This window comes from Labrus mixtus, chromosome 12 (assembly GCF_963584025.1).
Source record: "Labrus mixtus chromosome 12, fLabMix1.1, whole genome shotgun sequence".
Classification (NCBI taxonomy): domain Eukaryota; kingdom Metazoa; phylum Chordata; class Actinopteri; order Labriformes; family Labridae; genus Labrus; species Labrus mixtus.
The window spans coordinates 26,694,780-26,713,796 of NC_083623.1; the positions used below are offsets into that span (position 1 = coordinate 26,694,780).

At 42.1% G+C, this 19,017-nt stretch overlaps 1 protein-coding gene across 1 annotated transcript in view; it reads right to left on the reverse strand.

Moving 5' to 3' along the window:
- cnih3 (cornichon family AMPA receptor auxiliary protein 3) overlaps positions 1-19,017 on the reverse strand; it is an 83,607-nt gene that overhangs the window by 48,112 nt on the left and 16,478 nt on the right. Inside the window, 2 exon segments of the mRNA XM_061051397.1 lie at positions 1,901-1,948; positions 11,518-11,586. Of these exon segments, the coding sequence (XP_060907380.1) occupies positions 1,901-1,948; positions 11,518-11,586 (117 nt within the window).

The following is a 19,017-nucleotide window of genomic DNA, read 5'->3' on the forward strand; positions in this document are numbered from 1 at the left end:
CACACACACAGCGAGGTCAGACAGGATGATGATACCTTTACACTGTCAGACGGTCGTTGGCCTGCGTTGTGTTACCAGTTCTGTAGAGGTAGATATGCATGTTTATATATATCAGCAAGATGTATGAGCTTTGCCTCATTGGGATTAAGTACCTTAAAGCAACAAAACACAACTTTTCTTCCACCTTCAAATATAGTCAACTTAACAGTAAAATCATGTTCAACAGGGTGAGTGCTGTGTCTCCTGTGCGTTGTGCACTCCCCGTTTTTTCACAAGGTTAAAGTTTTTTCCCAACTGTTAGTAAACTGTAAAACTCCACTGAAGTCCTTTACGTTGTTGTAAAAGGTAAAGTAACAAATTCAATTATTTTAAAAGTAGACACATTTTCACTTTTCAGGACAGCTTGATTCAAACCCGCGGCTGTAGAATGGAGATGCCAACAGAGTAATGGCGGCTTGTCAACTCTGGGTTTTCCCACTTATCGGTCTATAAATTTATACTGTTATAAAAATAAAACTTTTAACTCCCATGTGCTAGAGGACACTGTCACAGCACTGCAGCTACCTCCAGTGATCTCTGCACAGTGGGTCACAAGGGTAGTGAAAATGGATGTGTGAACATGTGTGCATGTGTTGTCTGCTGCTTCTGTTTGTGTGTTTGTGTGTGTTTGTGTGTGTTTGTGTGTGTTTGTGCGTCAGTGTGTTTGTCTCTGCACAAGCACCACAGGGAGGATGTCCTCCCAAGGGCCCAGAAGGCCTGAAGGCTGGGGCTGACAACACTGATAACCGAGATCAGCTGTTCATCCAATGAACCTCAAGCATAAACGGAAATACACATTAGAACACACACACACACACACACACACACACACACACACACACACACACACACACACACACACACACACACGCACACACACAAACAAGTGTGAGACGTGCGGTGAGTTTCAGAGAGGTGGGGGGATAAACAGATGTCACATTAAAGCTGGAAGGAGGCCTCTTTTTCATCCTCATACTGAATCCTCAAGGCAAACTATCTGCACACACACACACACACACGCACACGCACACGCACACGCACACACACACACACACACACACACACACACACACACACACACACACACACACACAGGCAGCATGAGCACAACACAGAGCCTCTCAATCTCTGTCTCCTCTTTGATGTCAGTTCAACACGAGGCAGGAACACAAAGGAAGCTTCACTGCTCGAATCAAAAATTAATTAAAAGCTGAGCTAGTGAGAGCAGACCTGTAGAATATTGATATGCAGCCCCACCATCCCACTAAACTTAAAAATAAAGTGCTAAACTGTCAAACAGAAGCCATGCATTTTAATAACCTGATAAGGAAATGATCAAAAAATATATAAAGGCAGGGATGTGAAAATAATAATGAGAGTCTTCAAACTTGAAACATGAGCTGAATGTGTGACACATCCACGATCTGAAATATTCTGGATAAAGACCAGGACTCCAACACAACTCATTTCTGTTTCGTATTAACACACGCCTTATTCACTACTATTCCTCTGACGATGATTTCACATCCCTCAGCCCAAAACCCCTCTGTCTTTCTTCACTTCTCTTGACTAAATACAGGGACCAATGGGGCTCCATACAGAGAGCAACTTCTCTTCATCCCTTCAACCCCTTACCTTCATCCCTCCTTACCTTCGTCTCCAGCATGCATAATACACTAAACTATTCTAAGTAAATATCGTTCTCGGTGTGGTCTTTATAAGTGAAATGAGCAAAACTTGAAGATGCATCAGAAATCTAAGCTTTCATCAGAGTTTCCTTGAACAATTCAGCGTGTGTTTTGTTATATTTTTCTATTAACTGTCTCATTGTATTAAATCGATGATGACTTCTCCTGCTTACCTTCCTCAGCAGGTTGCAGATCCTCTCGATATTCCGCAGTCTCTCCCTCTGCAGGGAGACAAACAGAGAAATGGTGAGGTCATTACTTTGTTGTTATCCTGACATCTGATGGAAAACATAAGAAAGCTGTAAGTTTGTTCTGCTGACTTCAGAAGGAGAAAAGATAAAAATGAATTATATTGTTTTGAGAAAATGGTGCACAGTTATCATGCTTGAGTGTCAGAATGGTGCCCAATTGTTCAGAGGTAAATCAAAACTAAGACAAGATGACGTCAAGACTGGCGGGGAATCATGGGAGTGATTTGCTCTGCTACTCCCTCCCCCCCAATGAAAAATAACTCAGAGTTGACGACGAGACGACGGGTGAAACCGACCTGAAGAAGAGGATATGTTTACTGATGAGCTAATGTATCAAAGTATAATTTACATGACGTTTTTATCACAGCAGTATATATTATATTCCGAGTATTTATTCAGATGTACTTGAAGTAATTTTAATGTTACATTTAATAAATGCAAACATATTTTTATTTAGGAAAGGGATAAAAAAAATGAAAATAGAATGTTCTAAACATTAAAATAAAATCAGTATTTGATATTCCAATGATCAAAACTTAAGCTTCACAATATCATTACGTCACATACATTACGTACTTATATGTTACATAATACTGATATTTGTAAGTGTTCAAGCTGTAAAAGGCCTAAATCAGCACTTACCACAATGCTGACTTTAACCGCCATCATTACACCCGAGCTTTTTACATTGTCATGAAATATTTAGTTATTCCTATAGAGACGCAATCTGGACATGACTGGCAGGCCTGGCTGCTCCACGGGGAGCGACACATAACTCTGACTGCTCATAAATCATATATTGATCCGAGCTTCATGCTGTGTGCCTGTGCAAAGTCAATTTGACTTTATCTCTGCTTGTCATACGCTGGCTGCAAACGTCAACACCAGAGGCTCCATGGGAACGTTAGAAATACGAGAAAACACTGAGGCTTGTAGCGAGCGTCAGAGCCAGCATGTCCAAAGCTGAACTAATATTTAGTGTGCACACACAGACGGGAACAACTGGATCAAAACAATATGCTCTAGTTTGCTGCTTCTAAGCACTTTGTTTATTCATCTTTTTGACACAACACAGTCCAAAAACAAGACACAGATCCAAACACTCCACACAGTCAACTGCTTATTTTAATTCCCTTTTCCATAAAACCTCGGTCAGCTTCTGTACACATTCAACACCACATTGTACTGCTGCCTACATCTCAGTGTTGTTGGTTTGTTACTGTTACTGTGTCAAAACGTTCCAACAAAAAACTCAACCAATGCTCAATGACTGTGTGTGTGTGTGTGTGTGTGTGTGTGTGTGTGTGTGTGTGTGTGCGTGTGTGTGTATGTGGGTGAGGCAGACAGTTTCCCATTAAATTGATATTTGTTGAGCAGAGCGGGTTAACTTTGACTGAAGGAGCCATGACGTGGTTTCACCTTATTTGACCTGTTGTGTGGCAGGAGGCGGACAAAGAGAGTGAGTGGGTTTGAATATTTCAGTTGACTGTAATCGTAATCGTCAACATCATCATAATCATTATTGTCATTAATTATCATCATCTTTTTTTTTCTTTTTCTTACGTGTCTGTATATTGTGTTTTATTTTGAAATTGACCGGACGCTCTGTGTGTTTACTTGTCTGACTTCCTGTCCGGGTTGTTCTATTCTGTCCAGCTTGAAGCGAGCTCTGTCCAAAATATACTAGCAGTGTATTTGAAACGGAGCGGTGAGGTGCTGCTGGCGCGTTCAGGAGACGGACCATTACACTCGCTGTGGAGCATTGACTTGGGTGGCAGCTTAACGGCGCCACAGTTGATAAGGAAATTGGCGAGTATGTGGAAATACGAAATCAGTCTCTGTGCGGCATTCTTCAATCTTGGCCGCCACATTATTGACTTTTCACTTTGTGTTTGATGTTTCTTGTGTTTGTGTACACAGCGTATTTAAAAGCTGTCGTTGTTCCGCTGTCGACGGGGGATCGATCATTAGGGATGATTTATTCTCTCTGTCCTGTTTCTGTGCTGGAGTCACAACTCTATTTGGAAGCACTGATCGTGTCTAAACAGGAAATCTGAGGAGCCACACAGTCTTGATTGACTGTTTGTGTGTGTTGTTGTTTGTGGAGTTGAAGATTATTTTCTTCTTTATGGATGAGTCACTGCAGCTTTTTTGGCAGCCTTTAGCAGCTCTCAGCTTTTTTACATCAGCTATAGAGCGCTTACGTGTCCAAGTGTGCAACATCTATATATGAATCCAGGAATCTGTGTGTGTGTGTGTGTTTGTTTGTAAGTCAAGTTTCTAGACAACCATTCGTCCGATGGACTTCAGACTTGGCGGGTTTATTGCTGTGGACTCAAGGAAGTGCAGTGCTGATTGTGAAGTTTGCTGTTTACCGTTGCTAAAACATTTAAAATAGTTTGTGGCTCAATACGATGAAATCAAAACCTACTGGAAACAGGAGACGAGCGGAAACAACACACACAGCGCACACGCAGAAGGAGACGAGCACCAAGGCCATGTTATTTAGGTCGCTGAATTTTTCTAAAAGGAGGCTAACTTTAGTAATAAGTCTGCCTTTCCGTTTTACTATTACACATTAGCTTACAGTCGCTAACAAAAGTGTGCCTGCTTGCTCCTGGGAACAACATCGCCTCATGTCGCTCTATTGACGGATGTAAAGTCTGAATTTTATCCATAGACATTGAATGGAAATACAACTTCATTAGCATGATGCATAGCCTCTATTGCTAGAACAGACAACTACTGTATGTCATTTCAGGTCTATTGTTCAAGGACTGAGGATGGAAAATATTGTATGTGAAGTTGTTCTGGCTGACCTCAGAACTACACGTTGCCCCGAGCCAATCCTGACCAGCCACGCTCTCACCAAACTCATTACAAACAAGCATGTTCTGAACGGGCACTGCACTAGTTTAAAGAAATGTATTTGAACATGAAATTAACCCTGAAAGCTGCACATTAACTTATGGCACATAAGCAAATAAAAGTGTGTGCAGGAGGGGTTACATGTAAAGTATGTAAGTAACGTGTTTACAGCTTGTTCTGGCGCCCCCAAGTGGCCAAAGAAAATCATGAACAACGCAAATTCAAACATTTTCAAAACCTATAATGCCATACCTTTCATGGCAGTGATATTACATTGTCTGTTTAATGTTTTTGAAGGAAAGATGTGTTCTCCAAACTCCTGAAGCATGTACTTAAGATCATTACCTCAAATATGCATGGCTGAAGATGTAAACATGCATATTTGATTACTATTTTTTAAGAAGTGCAGACTGCTACAGAGGTTTCTCTTGTTGATGATTAATTGATGCCTGTGCTCTGAATAATGAACAAAGGAGTTCCTGGGCAGGGGGCTACAAACAAGTCTGAGGTAGCATGACTGTAACAAAGAAGAAAACATGTGCAGGGTTGTACCAAAATGTTTGGGACCAATGTGTAATTCTGTAGCTTTCATTCAGTTATTTAGTGCTGTGTGTGTGTGTGTGTGTGTGTGTGTGTGTGTGTGTTGGGACATGCCAACTTAAGTAGCACAACTTCAGCTCTTATCTCCCTAAAACACCTCCTGGGACTCTACCTCATTTCCAGACCGAAAAAGGCGCACAGGGGGAAGACGCTGAAAAAAAAAGAATAATGTGGTTCCTTTGAACTTTTTCATTATTTCACATGTTTCAAAGTACAAGGAGAAGACATTTCAGCTTAAGAAAGATGGACTTGAAAGTGAAATGTTCAGAAGCTGCACGACAGGCAAAAAAAAAAAGGGAATCCGTGATTGGGAGGAGGATGAGCGGGAAAAAAAATGTGGTTGGGACAGGAATCTGTATTACAGTGCTAGATTAAAGATTCCTGACACGTGCACAGGAAGTCTTTCATGTTCTTGAAAATGCAGAATTGAAACCCTCCCTCTGTCCTCCAAACGACCTCGTGTACATACACACATCCACATATATACACTTGGATACACATGTACCATGAGCAGCCGTGTCTGATTGCCAATTAGCTGCGTTGCTAATGTCTATTTCTGGTTCAGACCGTACCCCTCATCAAGAGCTGGACCAATGTGCCCCCCCCCTCCGCATGACACCATCTCCCCCTCAGCGTGTGTCTTTTTTTTTCGGGGTTCGAATGAGGACGGCCAAATATATTCCACTTAAAGCAGATTTGTGTGTGTGTGTGTGTGTGTGTGTGTTTATTGGTTGTACATGTGCACACACTGCTGCAACTGTCTTCTCATTAGCAAGCAATTAGGCTGATGCCTCTTTGAAATGTTACTCAGCGAGAATTGGCTTGACAGGCAAGAGCGCCGTGCAAGTATAAACAGGAGTTGAAGAAGAGGGTGGGGATGGTTGGAAAAGAGACGTCGGGGAGGGGGTGGGGGGGTGGGGGGGGGGGGGGGGTTGTTGGGAGGGGGTCTGGAGGTTGGATTGAATTATTCCAACATGCAGACCAATTAAGAACTTCTTATTTACAGGAAGTGTGCTGAGTAAGCCATGACTGGACACTGAACCCCCAAAAAGCCGGTGTGGACATGCTAATGTTTCACTGTGTGTGTTTAATAGCTGTGAAATAAATTCCCCCCTTGACTCCCGTAAAGCTTGAACTAAAGTGTTGTAGACAGGCGTGCAGCAGCGAGGGAGATGGAGTGATACAGCAGGAGAGGAGTGAAGGGGAACATTTAAAGCGTGTGAAGAGGCTACATTAGCTGTCATCACTTGGCCCTTGCTGGGATACTGACGAACATCAATCGCTTCTGCTAAAGAAAAAGAGCGCTAAGATTTATATTCATAAAACATGTGAGTAAGAAAAAAACTTCCCTCCATCTCCTGCTTCAGTTATCACTCTGATTTCAGACCCAGATATTATCATCGCTCCTGGCTACAGCTTTATCCTTTCTTATTAAAGCAATGTGCGCATGGAAATTATTCACATCTCTGAACCTTGGTGTGTGTGTGTGTGTGTGTCTGCGTATGAGAAACCATAACAGACATTTAAAATCAAAGCTTGATCCAAAAGGCACCTGGACCTGGTTGAAGATCTTGAAGACATTTCACTTCTCCTTCTCGTTCTAAACTAAGTGTTGGACTGAGATAGAAGTATAAGCTTCTGTGGATCATGAGCATGCTAATGATCAAGGAGGGTCACATGGGAGTCGTTAACTGAGTCTTTGACCTAGTTACCGTCGAGAGTTTACACTCCAGGTCTTCAGTGGGTGGGTAGGGTCTCGTGTTCCAAGGGGGGGACTGGGGGGCCAGTTGTTTTGAGAAAGAATTTAAAATGGCATTGTAGGTTGGTGATAGATGGTGTCTCAGACCAACACCTCGGTTAAGAGATGGTTTTCTGAGTACTTGTACTTAGTACTTGAAATCGGTCTTGGTCTTGACTGGTCTAGATTTACAATCCTGAATCGGCCCGGTACCAAAACCGAGACAAGACCGAGTAAAAATGATTTCAATGCAGAGATCGAGACCTTCAAAAAGTGATCTCGAGACCGGCCTTGAGAAACAACACCGATGTTGAGTACTACAATACTATACTCATGGGCTTCAGAAAATTCACAAAGAAGGACTTCCACTCAGACGATACTCAGCCACACACAGTATCTCCAAACACCCTGCTCCCATGATTGGACTTGCAAACACTTCTCATCACACCAACAACTCCCATGACTTTACCAACAAGAATGATTTTGTATTAATGTGTATACGAGAGAGAGAAAGAGTGACAGAGAAGACAGTGAGATTGTGTCTGTGTTTGTGTTTGTGACGGGTCCACAATGTGAGGTTCCTCCCTCGAGGGAACAAGCTGACACAAACTGCTAATTAGACTGCCGGCGTTCAAGACAGAGAGGAAGGAAGAAACACCGGGTAGAAGACAGTGCAGCAGTCGCTGAGAGACACATGAGAAGGTATGTCCTGTGGCTGAGAGGAGAAGAATGGCTGCTTTTATAGTCTGAGAAACTATTAAAATTGAGTTTTTCATATTTTTCCCCCAATACAATTCACTTAAACAAATCTAATGCCATTAAATCTTTATCTCAGACCTAATAAAATAAAATACAGTATTAAGTAGAAGTTTGATCCTCATGTTGACACCATGTTTTTTATGTCAGACGATATCAAGACAGAGGAAACATTATGTCCATCCTCACTCAGAGAGTCATCATGGTGTGGTCGACTGAGTTTCTTCAGAAAATGGCCCAAAAAACAAAAAAGGTCAATTATTCTTCAGAAACAAATATACATCCAAAGAAAAAGAAAAAGTCAGATGAAGGAAGTCAAAATCTTCAGGATGCTGTTTAGATTACTGATGTGAGGTCGGAAGTAACAATGAATGCTGCTCAGCACAGAAGAGACTGAAACTGAGAACTTTGGCTTTCACACACAATCGACACAAACTGGAGTTTTGCAAACAGACTCATGTCATAAATAGCAGTGTTTCCCCTAGGTTTACAGCGTTGAGGGGGGGGACATGCCGACACAAACACTTGAAGGAATCTTGGTGTTCATGTGTTACTTTTAATGACAGATGTCCTTTTCTAACAGAAAGGTATCCTTAAATGACTTCTTTCCCTGATTTCAGACTCTATCCACTATCCTATCTCTACAATAAAGGAACAAAAAGCCCAAAAGTAAATCTTTAAAAAAAAAAAAAAAAAAAAAATTCAAGGGGGGGAGGGGCCCCCTAATATAATGGTAGGGGAAACACTGAATAGCCAATGGTTGTTAGCTAATGCTAAGCTAAAGCTAATAAGACCAAAATCACACACTCATTCCCTCCTCATTATATCTATATAAGTTGTTGACTATATAGTGCTGTCATTTCACACAAGAGCAGAGGGAGAGCAGAGTACCTCAGTAAGGAGGTAATCTGGAGGAGGAGTCTGGAAGTCTTGAAGACCATTTAACTTAATACTTAATGCCCCCCCCAAAAAAACAAAAAACAAAAACAACAACAACAAAAAAACAACAAAAGTTGAAGAATTCTTCCATTTGCTTAATCCTCACTCATCCGTCCATTTCTCCATCTTCATCTTCAACCTCGCTCTTTTACCAAGTTTGTATTTTCAGTTTTTTAAACAGTCTTCTCCAGTTGTGTTCCTCTTTTTCTTCCTCTCATCATGTGTAGAAGTCAATTCTTCATGGTCAGAGAGTTTCAGAGCTCTTAAGTCAAAGTCACCTCCAAACTCACTCCTCATGCGGTACTGTACTACCATGCATTATTAAGAGCCGCCTGTGTTAGTAAAAGCCCAAAAGACCCAAGGGGAAGGGATTTAGAGGGCTGGAATCCATCCTAAAACAACCTCAGTGGGGGTAAGACTCCCGTGGCGGCTGGCGCTAAAGCAAGTGTTCCTCTACAACTTCTTCTGATGGCTGTGCATGGAAGATACCAAGGCCGAAGAAGAAGGAAGGAACGAGATACAGTGTGTGTACTGTAGACACTAAACTGGCCATGCTTTAAAGGGTCTCTCTCTCTTTCATAATAAACACATTATCAATATGTTTACACATTTACATGCAAAATACATGTTAAGAATTAAGCACACCTATTTTCATATTCACTGCAGGTCCAGTTAGTTAACCAGGAAGTGAAGAGGATATGTGTATGATCCAGTGTATTAACAACCTGTGAAACTGTTTAAACATAATATTCTGGATACTAAATACCACTACAGGCCTAAATCCCTGCATTAGTCTGAATTAATATTACTTTTCCTGTTCACACCAACGCCTGCTGCTACGTCATCGGTCAATACAGCTCGGACTACAAAGAATTACACAAACAAACAAAAAACACTTTTCTTTAAAGATTTATTTTTGGGCTTTTGGTGCCTTAAATGGAGAGACAGGACAGTGGAGAGAGAAAGTGGGTAATGAGATGAAGGAAAATAGACACAGATCGGATTTGAACCGGGCCGCTTGCTTGGAGGACTACAGCCTCCATACATGGGGCGCGCTCTCTTCCCACTGGTCCACTGCACCACCAGCGCCCCCAAAAAACACTTTTGAATTTCAGGGTGGTCCACATAAGGGACCCGGGCCCGACGCCGGATATACTTGACCATTTCATTTGATCAGTGTGAACAAAAAACATATACCGTACTCGGGTACCGTGCCAGAGTCCACTTAAAGAGATTCATGTGTACTTGAGTAAAGTCAGAGGGACATGTGAAGGTAACAGTGTTCAAACATGAAAGTGGACCGCTATATGACATCTATCTTAACGGCTCCTGTTGCTTCAAAAACCGTTGTATACACGCTGCATGGTCCAATGTCATCCTCTGAGCTGCACGACAGATGAGGAATTAGAAAGAGGGTCGTTGTTGACGCCTCAGAAATAATAAAAACATCCACAGTTAGCAGGATGGACTCAGCCTGCGTGTGGTTGCCGTGGTAGCTTCTTCTTCTTTTTTACTTTTGGCGGATTTACAAACCAACTATGTGCATACCGCCACCTGCTGTATCTGAGTGTGTACATATGCAAGAGTACTCTGGTGAAGAACGATGTTACTAATGTGAACGCAGACCAGCAGGGGAGGGGGGAGCAATCATGCTAGGGCACGGTACAAAAGATGTGAAACACCTTTACCAAACGTCCCATCTTTGTTGGAATTGGGGTTTGTAAATGTATCATATAATGTGTCGGCATACATATAGAATCATCATCATCAACATGTGGTGTTAGCTGGCTGCACTGATTTCCGATGTTAGGTAGTTTGGTTAAAGCAGACTGAGGGGGTTTGAAGGCTGTTGGATCAGTGTGGATAAATGTGGTGCTCTGGCTGCTGTCCGTGGTGCTGATCTGAGGCCGGTTTCATGTAGTTCTTCTGCATGGTGACATAAAACATCTTTTGTGGAATTGTCTAGACTGGTTGTGTGGGTCTGTGTGTGTGTTGGTGTGAACAAGCATGCGCAACGGTTTGGGGCAAGGTCGAGCCCCCCCCCCCCCAAAAAAAAAAGAAAAAAAACAGTATTTGCATATGGGGCCAATCCAATGATGGGTTAATGGGTAAATGGAAGATTACACAGGGCTCAAACCAACTTGAGATGCCATGTTTATCTCCGGTTTCTGCTTGATTTGTATTTCTATTTGGAATCAAGGATTTACTCTTTAAATATATGATTCATTCATACTTTATGTTTAGCCTGAAGGCTTGTGATAGGAGACTACTTTTGAGCCAAGAAGTAAGGAGAGGAGGGCGAACAAAACTAGTGGGTTGGCAGCTACTTGATGTGAAATTAATGGAGAAGGAGAGAGGAGAGACACACACACACACACACACACACACACACACACACACACACACACACACACACACACACACACACACACACACACACACGGGGTGAAAGATGAGATGAAGAATCTTCTGCTGTAGAGCTTTTTACTATTTACCATCTATTAGGTTATGTGAAAATCACTTTTCTCAATATCAGCAGACGATTGCATTCTGCACCTAAACGATGAGATAATAACTTAAAGGACAACAAAAATAAAAATATTTGTAATGAATGAATAGTGGGGAGAGGAAAACTTACCGCATGGAGTGGATTACCCTGATCGATCGGCACCTTGAAGTCCGCCTGGAGCTCATCAAACGCTGTTATCTGTGAGAGAGAGGAAAAGAGAGACTGAATATTCTCTCTCTGAAAACACACCAATTTTACAATAGTTGTGTGTGCGTCTGGCTGCTGGACACGTTATTGACATAGATTAATCATGTCACGTTACATAATTAGGATTCTTCATATTCACATGTCATTGTGAGTAACACCTTTTATCTAAAGAGTCTGAATCCTAGGACCTCATTTTAACGTTACCCCTCTTTTACAAAGAGCCTGACCGAGTAATCAGCCAGCCGATAATATCAGCCGATAGTAGCACACCCAGTGACAAGCATCATCACTCTCTAGTGTGTCAAGAAGTGATTCACATACCATCGCAGGTTCTTTCCAGTTGAGTGGCCATCTTGTCTTCATTATACTGTGTGTCTTTTCCACAAGTGTTTGATAACTTTATTTGAGAGATCAACGTAATAAATGTGTGTGTATATCTATCTATCTCTACATATTAAACATAGATCAAAGAAAGATGTCGGCTGATATATCGGTATCAGATTTTTTCTCCCCAATATCCATATCGGTATCGGCCCCAAGAATCTCATATCAGTTGGGCCCTACTTTTACATATCAAACACAACATAACCTCCAACCCTAAACCCCAATATTATGACATTACTTTCAAACTGTGCAAAATTTGGCCCACTTTATTTTGGGACATTTAATCAAATGCATCGATACCATCATAGAAAGTCTTTCCCACAAATGTGATTTAAGAGCAGTGGAGAATAGTTCTCATTAAATGTATTATTTACTACAGTGAAGGTTTTTTTGCCCAAAAAAAATAGGGCCTGACCGATATGAGATCTTTGGGGTCGATACCGATATTAGGGAGAGAAAAAAAATCAGAGAAAATATCTTTCTTAGATCTATGTTCGATCGAGATCGAGGTAGAGATATTCATATTTATTACGTTGATCCCTCAAATGCAGTTATCAAAGACTTGAGGAAAAGACATATAAGGAAGACAAGATGGTCACTCGACTAAAAAATAACTGTGCATGTATGAGTGTCACCGCTCTGGAGAGTGATGATGCTTGTTGTAGTCCATATAGCGCCCTCTGCTGGTGAAAGAGAACTGCTGGTTTAATACAATGAAACTCAAATGAAATGCTGTTTGACTGGTGAATACATCTCGTAAATATCGGCACAAATCTATAAATCGATCGGGTTCTACTCAAAACTACAGAGCCCGACCGGAAGTAGTTTTAGGGAACAGCCGTGAAACACATGAAAACAATGTAAATGAATCCTGTTGTTGAACCTGGATATTGTACCCACGAGAATTTGTTTCTCGTGGTTGATCTTGTCCTGCATGTGTCAGTAGTGTTTTCTGTGTGTTTGCAGTGTCACCCTGCTGTCTACTCAGACGGATCACTCAATGTGATGTGAAATCAAAAAAGTTCTGTTTCAGCAGTGTGCTATTCATCACTTTGACTGACCCAGATGTGGCAGTGGTTACAGATGTTTGAAGTAATAACTAAATGACATGATTTAACCTTTAACCTGTTTTATAACCACCCAAACCCCCAGAGGAGCTTTAAGCAAGTAAATGGTAATTGGACTTGAGCTTGTATATTTATTTTCTAGTCTTCTGACTACTCAAAGTGTTTTTACACAGCAGGTCACACCTACACATTCACACACTGATGGTAGAGACTGCTGAGTAAAGAGTCCATCAGAAGTAACTCATCCATTCATACACATTCATACGCCGCTGACTCAGCACCAGGAGCAACTTGGGGTTAAGTGTCTTGCCCTAGGACACATCGGACATGTTGCTGCAGAAGCTGGAGATTGAACCCCCAACCCTCCAGGACTAAAGCTCACCAATTTCCTGGTAGTTTAGCACGCTTTAATAAACATATTGGATCATCATCAGCAGAGCAGCTGCTAGTAGCAAAGATATGCGATCCCTACTATGCTCAGTTATTTTAGAAAGATCCTGACCCTGCTTCACAAAAACACATGCGACCTGATTTTAGATCCTTGGGGTGGAAGCCACAAGACAGTCAAAGCAGGAGGAACCATTAGAGGCGCTAACATAGATGTTCGTCTTTTTGATGGGAATTGTTAACAATAAGAACAAATGTAGGGTAAAGGCAGTCTCTCTTTTTATTTCGGGTTGTGACATTTTTTAAAACATGTGTAGACTCTTTCAGTGATGTTGTCTTACAGAATGCAGCCCAAACACTTTGGTTCCAACATGTTATCACTTTCCTGCAGCATCAGTCGTCCAGAATCATCTTGTCAACATAGATCATGCAGGGCAAAGCGTTTGTATCAAGTGGAGGTAAACAGACAGGCGGGCTGGTTCTGAAACTCACAAGCAACAACTGAAGGGAAAACATAGCAACAAGTAAAGTTGTAGAGGAACAACAGATCTGGGTTGATAAATGTGTTGGGTGAAAGTCAGAACAGGGGTATGAGGAAGTCTGGTGGAAAGGTCTAAGGGGAACCTGGTGACATACAGACCTACCCTTCAATACTGTACCAACAGGAAATAATCATGCACCTCATGCCCCCTCCAGTTTGAATAACAACCTTTTTTTCAGGGGACAATTTGTGAAGTTACTTTTGCTAGTTATGCGGTGCACTATCCAGGCGTGAAGGGTGGCGTGGGGCACAAAGAGGGACGATAAAGTCACTTGATTCTACACAGGCGTGTTAACGGAGAGACATAAATCAAACCAATCAGGGCCTCAGCTCTCATTCTCTTCATCAGACAGGTGTGCCTGCAGGCTGCTCTGTTGATATTTAAAATCTGGATTTCAGTCTGTATTCTTAATTAGACTGAACGCCAGCAGGCTCATTTAACTTCTCTCCTCTCATTGTTCCACAGAACACACACAGAGAATCAAAACAATCAGGGTATCAGCTCTCATTCTTTATAAGACATACCCAAGGACACATGTGACACTCAACCCCAAAGTTGCTTCTGCTGCTTCGTCCGTGTGTGTGTGTGTGTGTGTGTGTGTGTGTGTGTGTATGGATTATTTAATCCTCATGGACTCTTTACTCAGCAGCCTCTACCATCAGTGTGTGAATGTGTAGGTGTGACCTGAGGTGTAAAAGAGCTTTGAGGAGTCAGAAGACTAGAAAAGAAATAAACAAGATCATGTCTATGATTCATTATCAGGACACTGTTGATGGTCGACTGAAGTTGTACAGCATCCCCACATTATCAGAAACAATCAAAGAAACGCCAAGAAGCTGAGTGATGTTTCTAACATGCTTTAAATAGCAGGAACATACTGTACAGACTTAAGACCATGTTCTAGATGGTCTAAGGTGCAGTTTGTTTCCTGCGTCTCCGAGGTAGAAACATGCACCTGAACACACCTCTTTTTAACACAGAAATACGCCGGGGCGCCAACAGGGAGCAAGTTCATTTGCTATTTAGAGAATGAGTGTGTGTGTCATAAAAATGACAACTGCACCAGGTAGAACATTGGAAAGACGCCTGCGCTGCACACCGAGACACATTAAACAGACTGCATGTTTAAGAGCACTTTTCTAGTCCTCTGAACACTCGATGGGCCTTTCCTCTACACGTCAACTGTACCATCACTACCTACATCCTTCAGTCACATTCACACATCACTTCAGGAGCAACTCAGGTTCAACTGAGAGACGCTCTACCACTGAGCCACAGCTGCATACAAAGCAATACTGGACTTGTTTAATGTTGGCTTTATTTTGGGGAACATTTAAAAAATCTTATATTGCATACAAACAAATTCACCTCTGGTTAATCTGTTTTATGGTTATTGTCATTTAAAAGAGCTGCAAGACAGACAAACATCCAAACAAACGTGCAATAAATAAGTCCCTCCCTCTCTCCCGCCCTCCCTCCCGCTTGATATGCATGAAGCAAAGGCAAAGAAGGAGGGGAGAGGAAACACACATTTACTGAAAACAAACATTCAGCCTTCAGAGCTGCATCAGCTGTCTGATGCTTTGTGCTTTGTTTCACTGTGTTTCATGATCTTGATAAAACATAACAGTCATCATAACAACAAATACTTTCACTCGTTACCAAATGCACATGAGGCTACACTATTAGCTCCTCCTTCAAACTTCCTCTATGCCATGCATTTTAGAATCAATGCTGCACATAGATCCCATTTCAAGTCAAAGTCAACACTAGACTTAGGTTTGAATGTGTGTATGGATGTACAGGGCATAAGGTACGAGGCCCTAAAAAAATGCTGTCCATTTACCCTTCACCGATTGGGCAAGTCCCTCAGGAAAGTCTGCAGATTTTACACTCTCACAGCAGGGGCACAATTTGACATTGAACTGTCCACACCAGAGCCCTAATGCACTTGATGATTTGACAATGGGACAGCCCGAAGCCCTCACACACACAGAGCGTGAACACGCCTCAAAGTGTGTGAGTCTGTGTGAGTGTTTGGAGAGTTCGACCAGAGCGAGTAATGAAGAGAGCTCGGGGTGAGAGAGCGGCATGGAGGGTTGGGAAAAAAAAACTGTGACACATCTGCTAAACAATCCAGTCAACCTGCTTCACTGTCAGGCACAGACATCCTTTAATATGTAGCTAGAGCTTTCTATGTGCTGCTCTAACAAGGTCACCTCATGTACCTAACTCCTTAATTTCCAAACTGGCTATTCGTCTTAGTCATCATTGAGACAATCTCCTCCAGGTGGATCCAATCTGCCACACAACTTTCATGCAAACCGCTCACTGACTGACTGGTGGTGGGACAGCTCTATGTCATCATGCCAAGAAATGATGAATCGAGGCAAATATGCGCAACCGTTCCTGTGGTGTTGCATGGATTGCTTTGGAGGCAATCGCCCCACAAAGACAGATGTCATAGCTTGACGAGTCAAGGCCTCAGGAGGCAAGTGTGTGACAAAATGAGGGAGTCAGTGCAGGACGTGATATGAGTGTGTTAGTCAAATGATCTATATCTGAATCTGTCTACACACTGTGCACACTATGTGATATGAGAACTGCATGATGTGAAGGCAGCATGTGTGTGTGTGTGTGAGGGAAAAAAAGGGTTGCTTTTAGTTTTTTTAAGAAAATCTCCTAAGATGGAGAAACAGAGGAATCAGTGACGTGGCTCGTTACATGTGTGTTATCCCAGAATGGGGAATTAAGATCAGAGAGACGGCAGTGAGTTCACACCAATCCCTGATTATTTCCCTGGGCTCGCCCCCGCACTGACAGCCAGTGCTTTACATGTTATTTCCCAGTGGATCCCAACAGTGATCCTGGCTCATTGCCTCGCTCTGTTACTGTGTTAACCTCCCCTAGGCTATTCCTCATGGGCGGCTGAAACACACACACACACACACACACACACACACACACACACACACACACACACACACACACACACACACACACACACACACACAGAAACACTTGCACAGTCTTCATGGGTACATAAATACAAGATATGCACACACACGCGTGCGCACACACACACACACACACACACACACAGTGCAACAGAAATACCTCTCCTATGCATCCCCACATTGGAAGAAAATTAAAGACTGGATTTCTGGATGTACTCAAAGCACTTGCTGAAATGTGGAGATATGACAACATTGAACGTAGAGAAACTCAACATGCATGTTTCACTTTGTACTGAAAAAAAATCAGAGATGGATTGAAATGTCTGCATAAAAAAAATGTTTTGTCTGCTCTGCCCGACTATGAGTCAAAAATAATATTCTTCATCTAGTGTTTGATAAAAATTTCTCCATTTCCTCCTCAGCTTGATAAACTCTTCATGTTGAAAGTCCTCCTCACTCCTAGGGACTAGTCTTAACTTTAAGGGGAAATTCTTAGAAAATGTCCTGATTCTAAGAAAAGTCTTCATGAGGAGCTACTCTTAGTACTCAGTGAATAAGGCCTCTGGTTTTTATGGGATTGGGGAAACCAGTGGCTGAGTAGAAATCAAGAGGAGGCTGTCACCATTGCCTGAGTCAGATGTCAATCAATCAGCACACATGTAGGGTCAAGGGCTAGCCAACCTGTCACTGTCCTCTTTGCCCATGTTATGCCCCACAAACTACCAGGATGCATTTTTTTGACAGAAGATGATGGTAACTTAAAAGAACGGAGACGCAGTTACAACAAAATCTTGGAAATCTTGGTGTCCCTGGGGGAAGCCAATGGAGAGCGATTCCAGGAAAGTTTGTTTCTGCGTCATTTGCAGGAGTTTTTGTTTTGAATCGCGCATGAAGGAGAACGACTTGAAGTGACACACTTCATGCGTCTCACAAGAAAGGCCTGGCTCATAACGAGAATGTCGCTCTATGGATCGACCCTCCTGAAACCAGAAGAGGATTACCCAATAGATAGGATTACAGCAGATAAAACATCTGTAGTTCACCAAAAAGTGCAGAAATCACAATCATACCGGTCAGCAGAATGTGGCTCCGCTCAACTGCATTAAAAATCTTGTGGATGTTCAAAAGCAGCGGCCAACAGATGTGGCTCTTCTTCCTCCAGTGTTTCCCCTAGGTTTACAGCGTCGGGGGGGTGGGGACAAGCCGACATGCCGACACACCGACACAAACACTTGAAGGAATCTTGGTGTTCACGTGTTACTTTTAATGACAGATGTCCTTTTCTCTCGGAAAGGTATCCTTAAATGACTTCTTTCCCTGATTTCTGACTCTATCCACTATCCTATCTCTACAATAAAGACACAAAAAGCCCCAAAAAAATCTTTAAAAAAATATATATATATAATGGTAGGGGAAACACTGTCCTCTGTTGAGATATATATACTGTATGACCTGCAGAGTGTGTGCAGCCTCATCAACATGTAGTGAAGCATTGGTGCTGATATTTAAAAGCTAATGCTTTCAATAGAAGTGTTTATTTTCGGGGTTATTTGGACGTTAGTTTGATATCTAAGCTCCCATATTTGGTCTGTTTACAAACTGGTCACCCAACAAAGTACAGGACAAGTGAACTGTCGCCAACTTAAATACATAAAACCTTAACAATGTTTTTGTTTCAGCATGAAGAGACTCAAATCCAACATCTCAGTTTGATCTCATAGAGAATCAAGCGGAGCATCATGTGTCCCTCGGCTCACCTTGTCTTATCAAAACACTCACCTAAAATGTTACTGCTATTTAAGAGTTGTTGCTGCAGGACTTCCTGGTCCATGGCTCTTTATTAAAACCCTTTTGATATTATCCAACAGTAAATAAAAGAGGTTGTTGTTCCCTCAAAAGAGGTCAGATGCCTTCATGCCTCAGATTTGATAGGGCCATACTTAGGGGTCAAATGTGGGTCAAAGTCATCACACCCTCATTGAAACCAATAACCCAAAACATTAACCAATCTATCATTAACCATTAATACATTACACATTACATTACCGTCACAATACAACGGGTTTCAAGCCTCTTGACAAACCG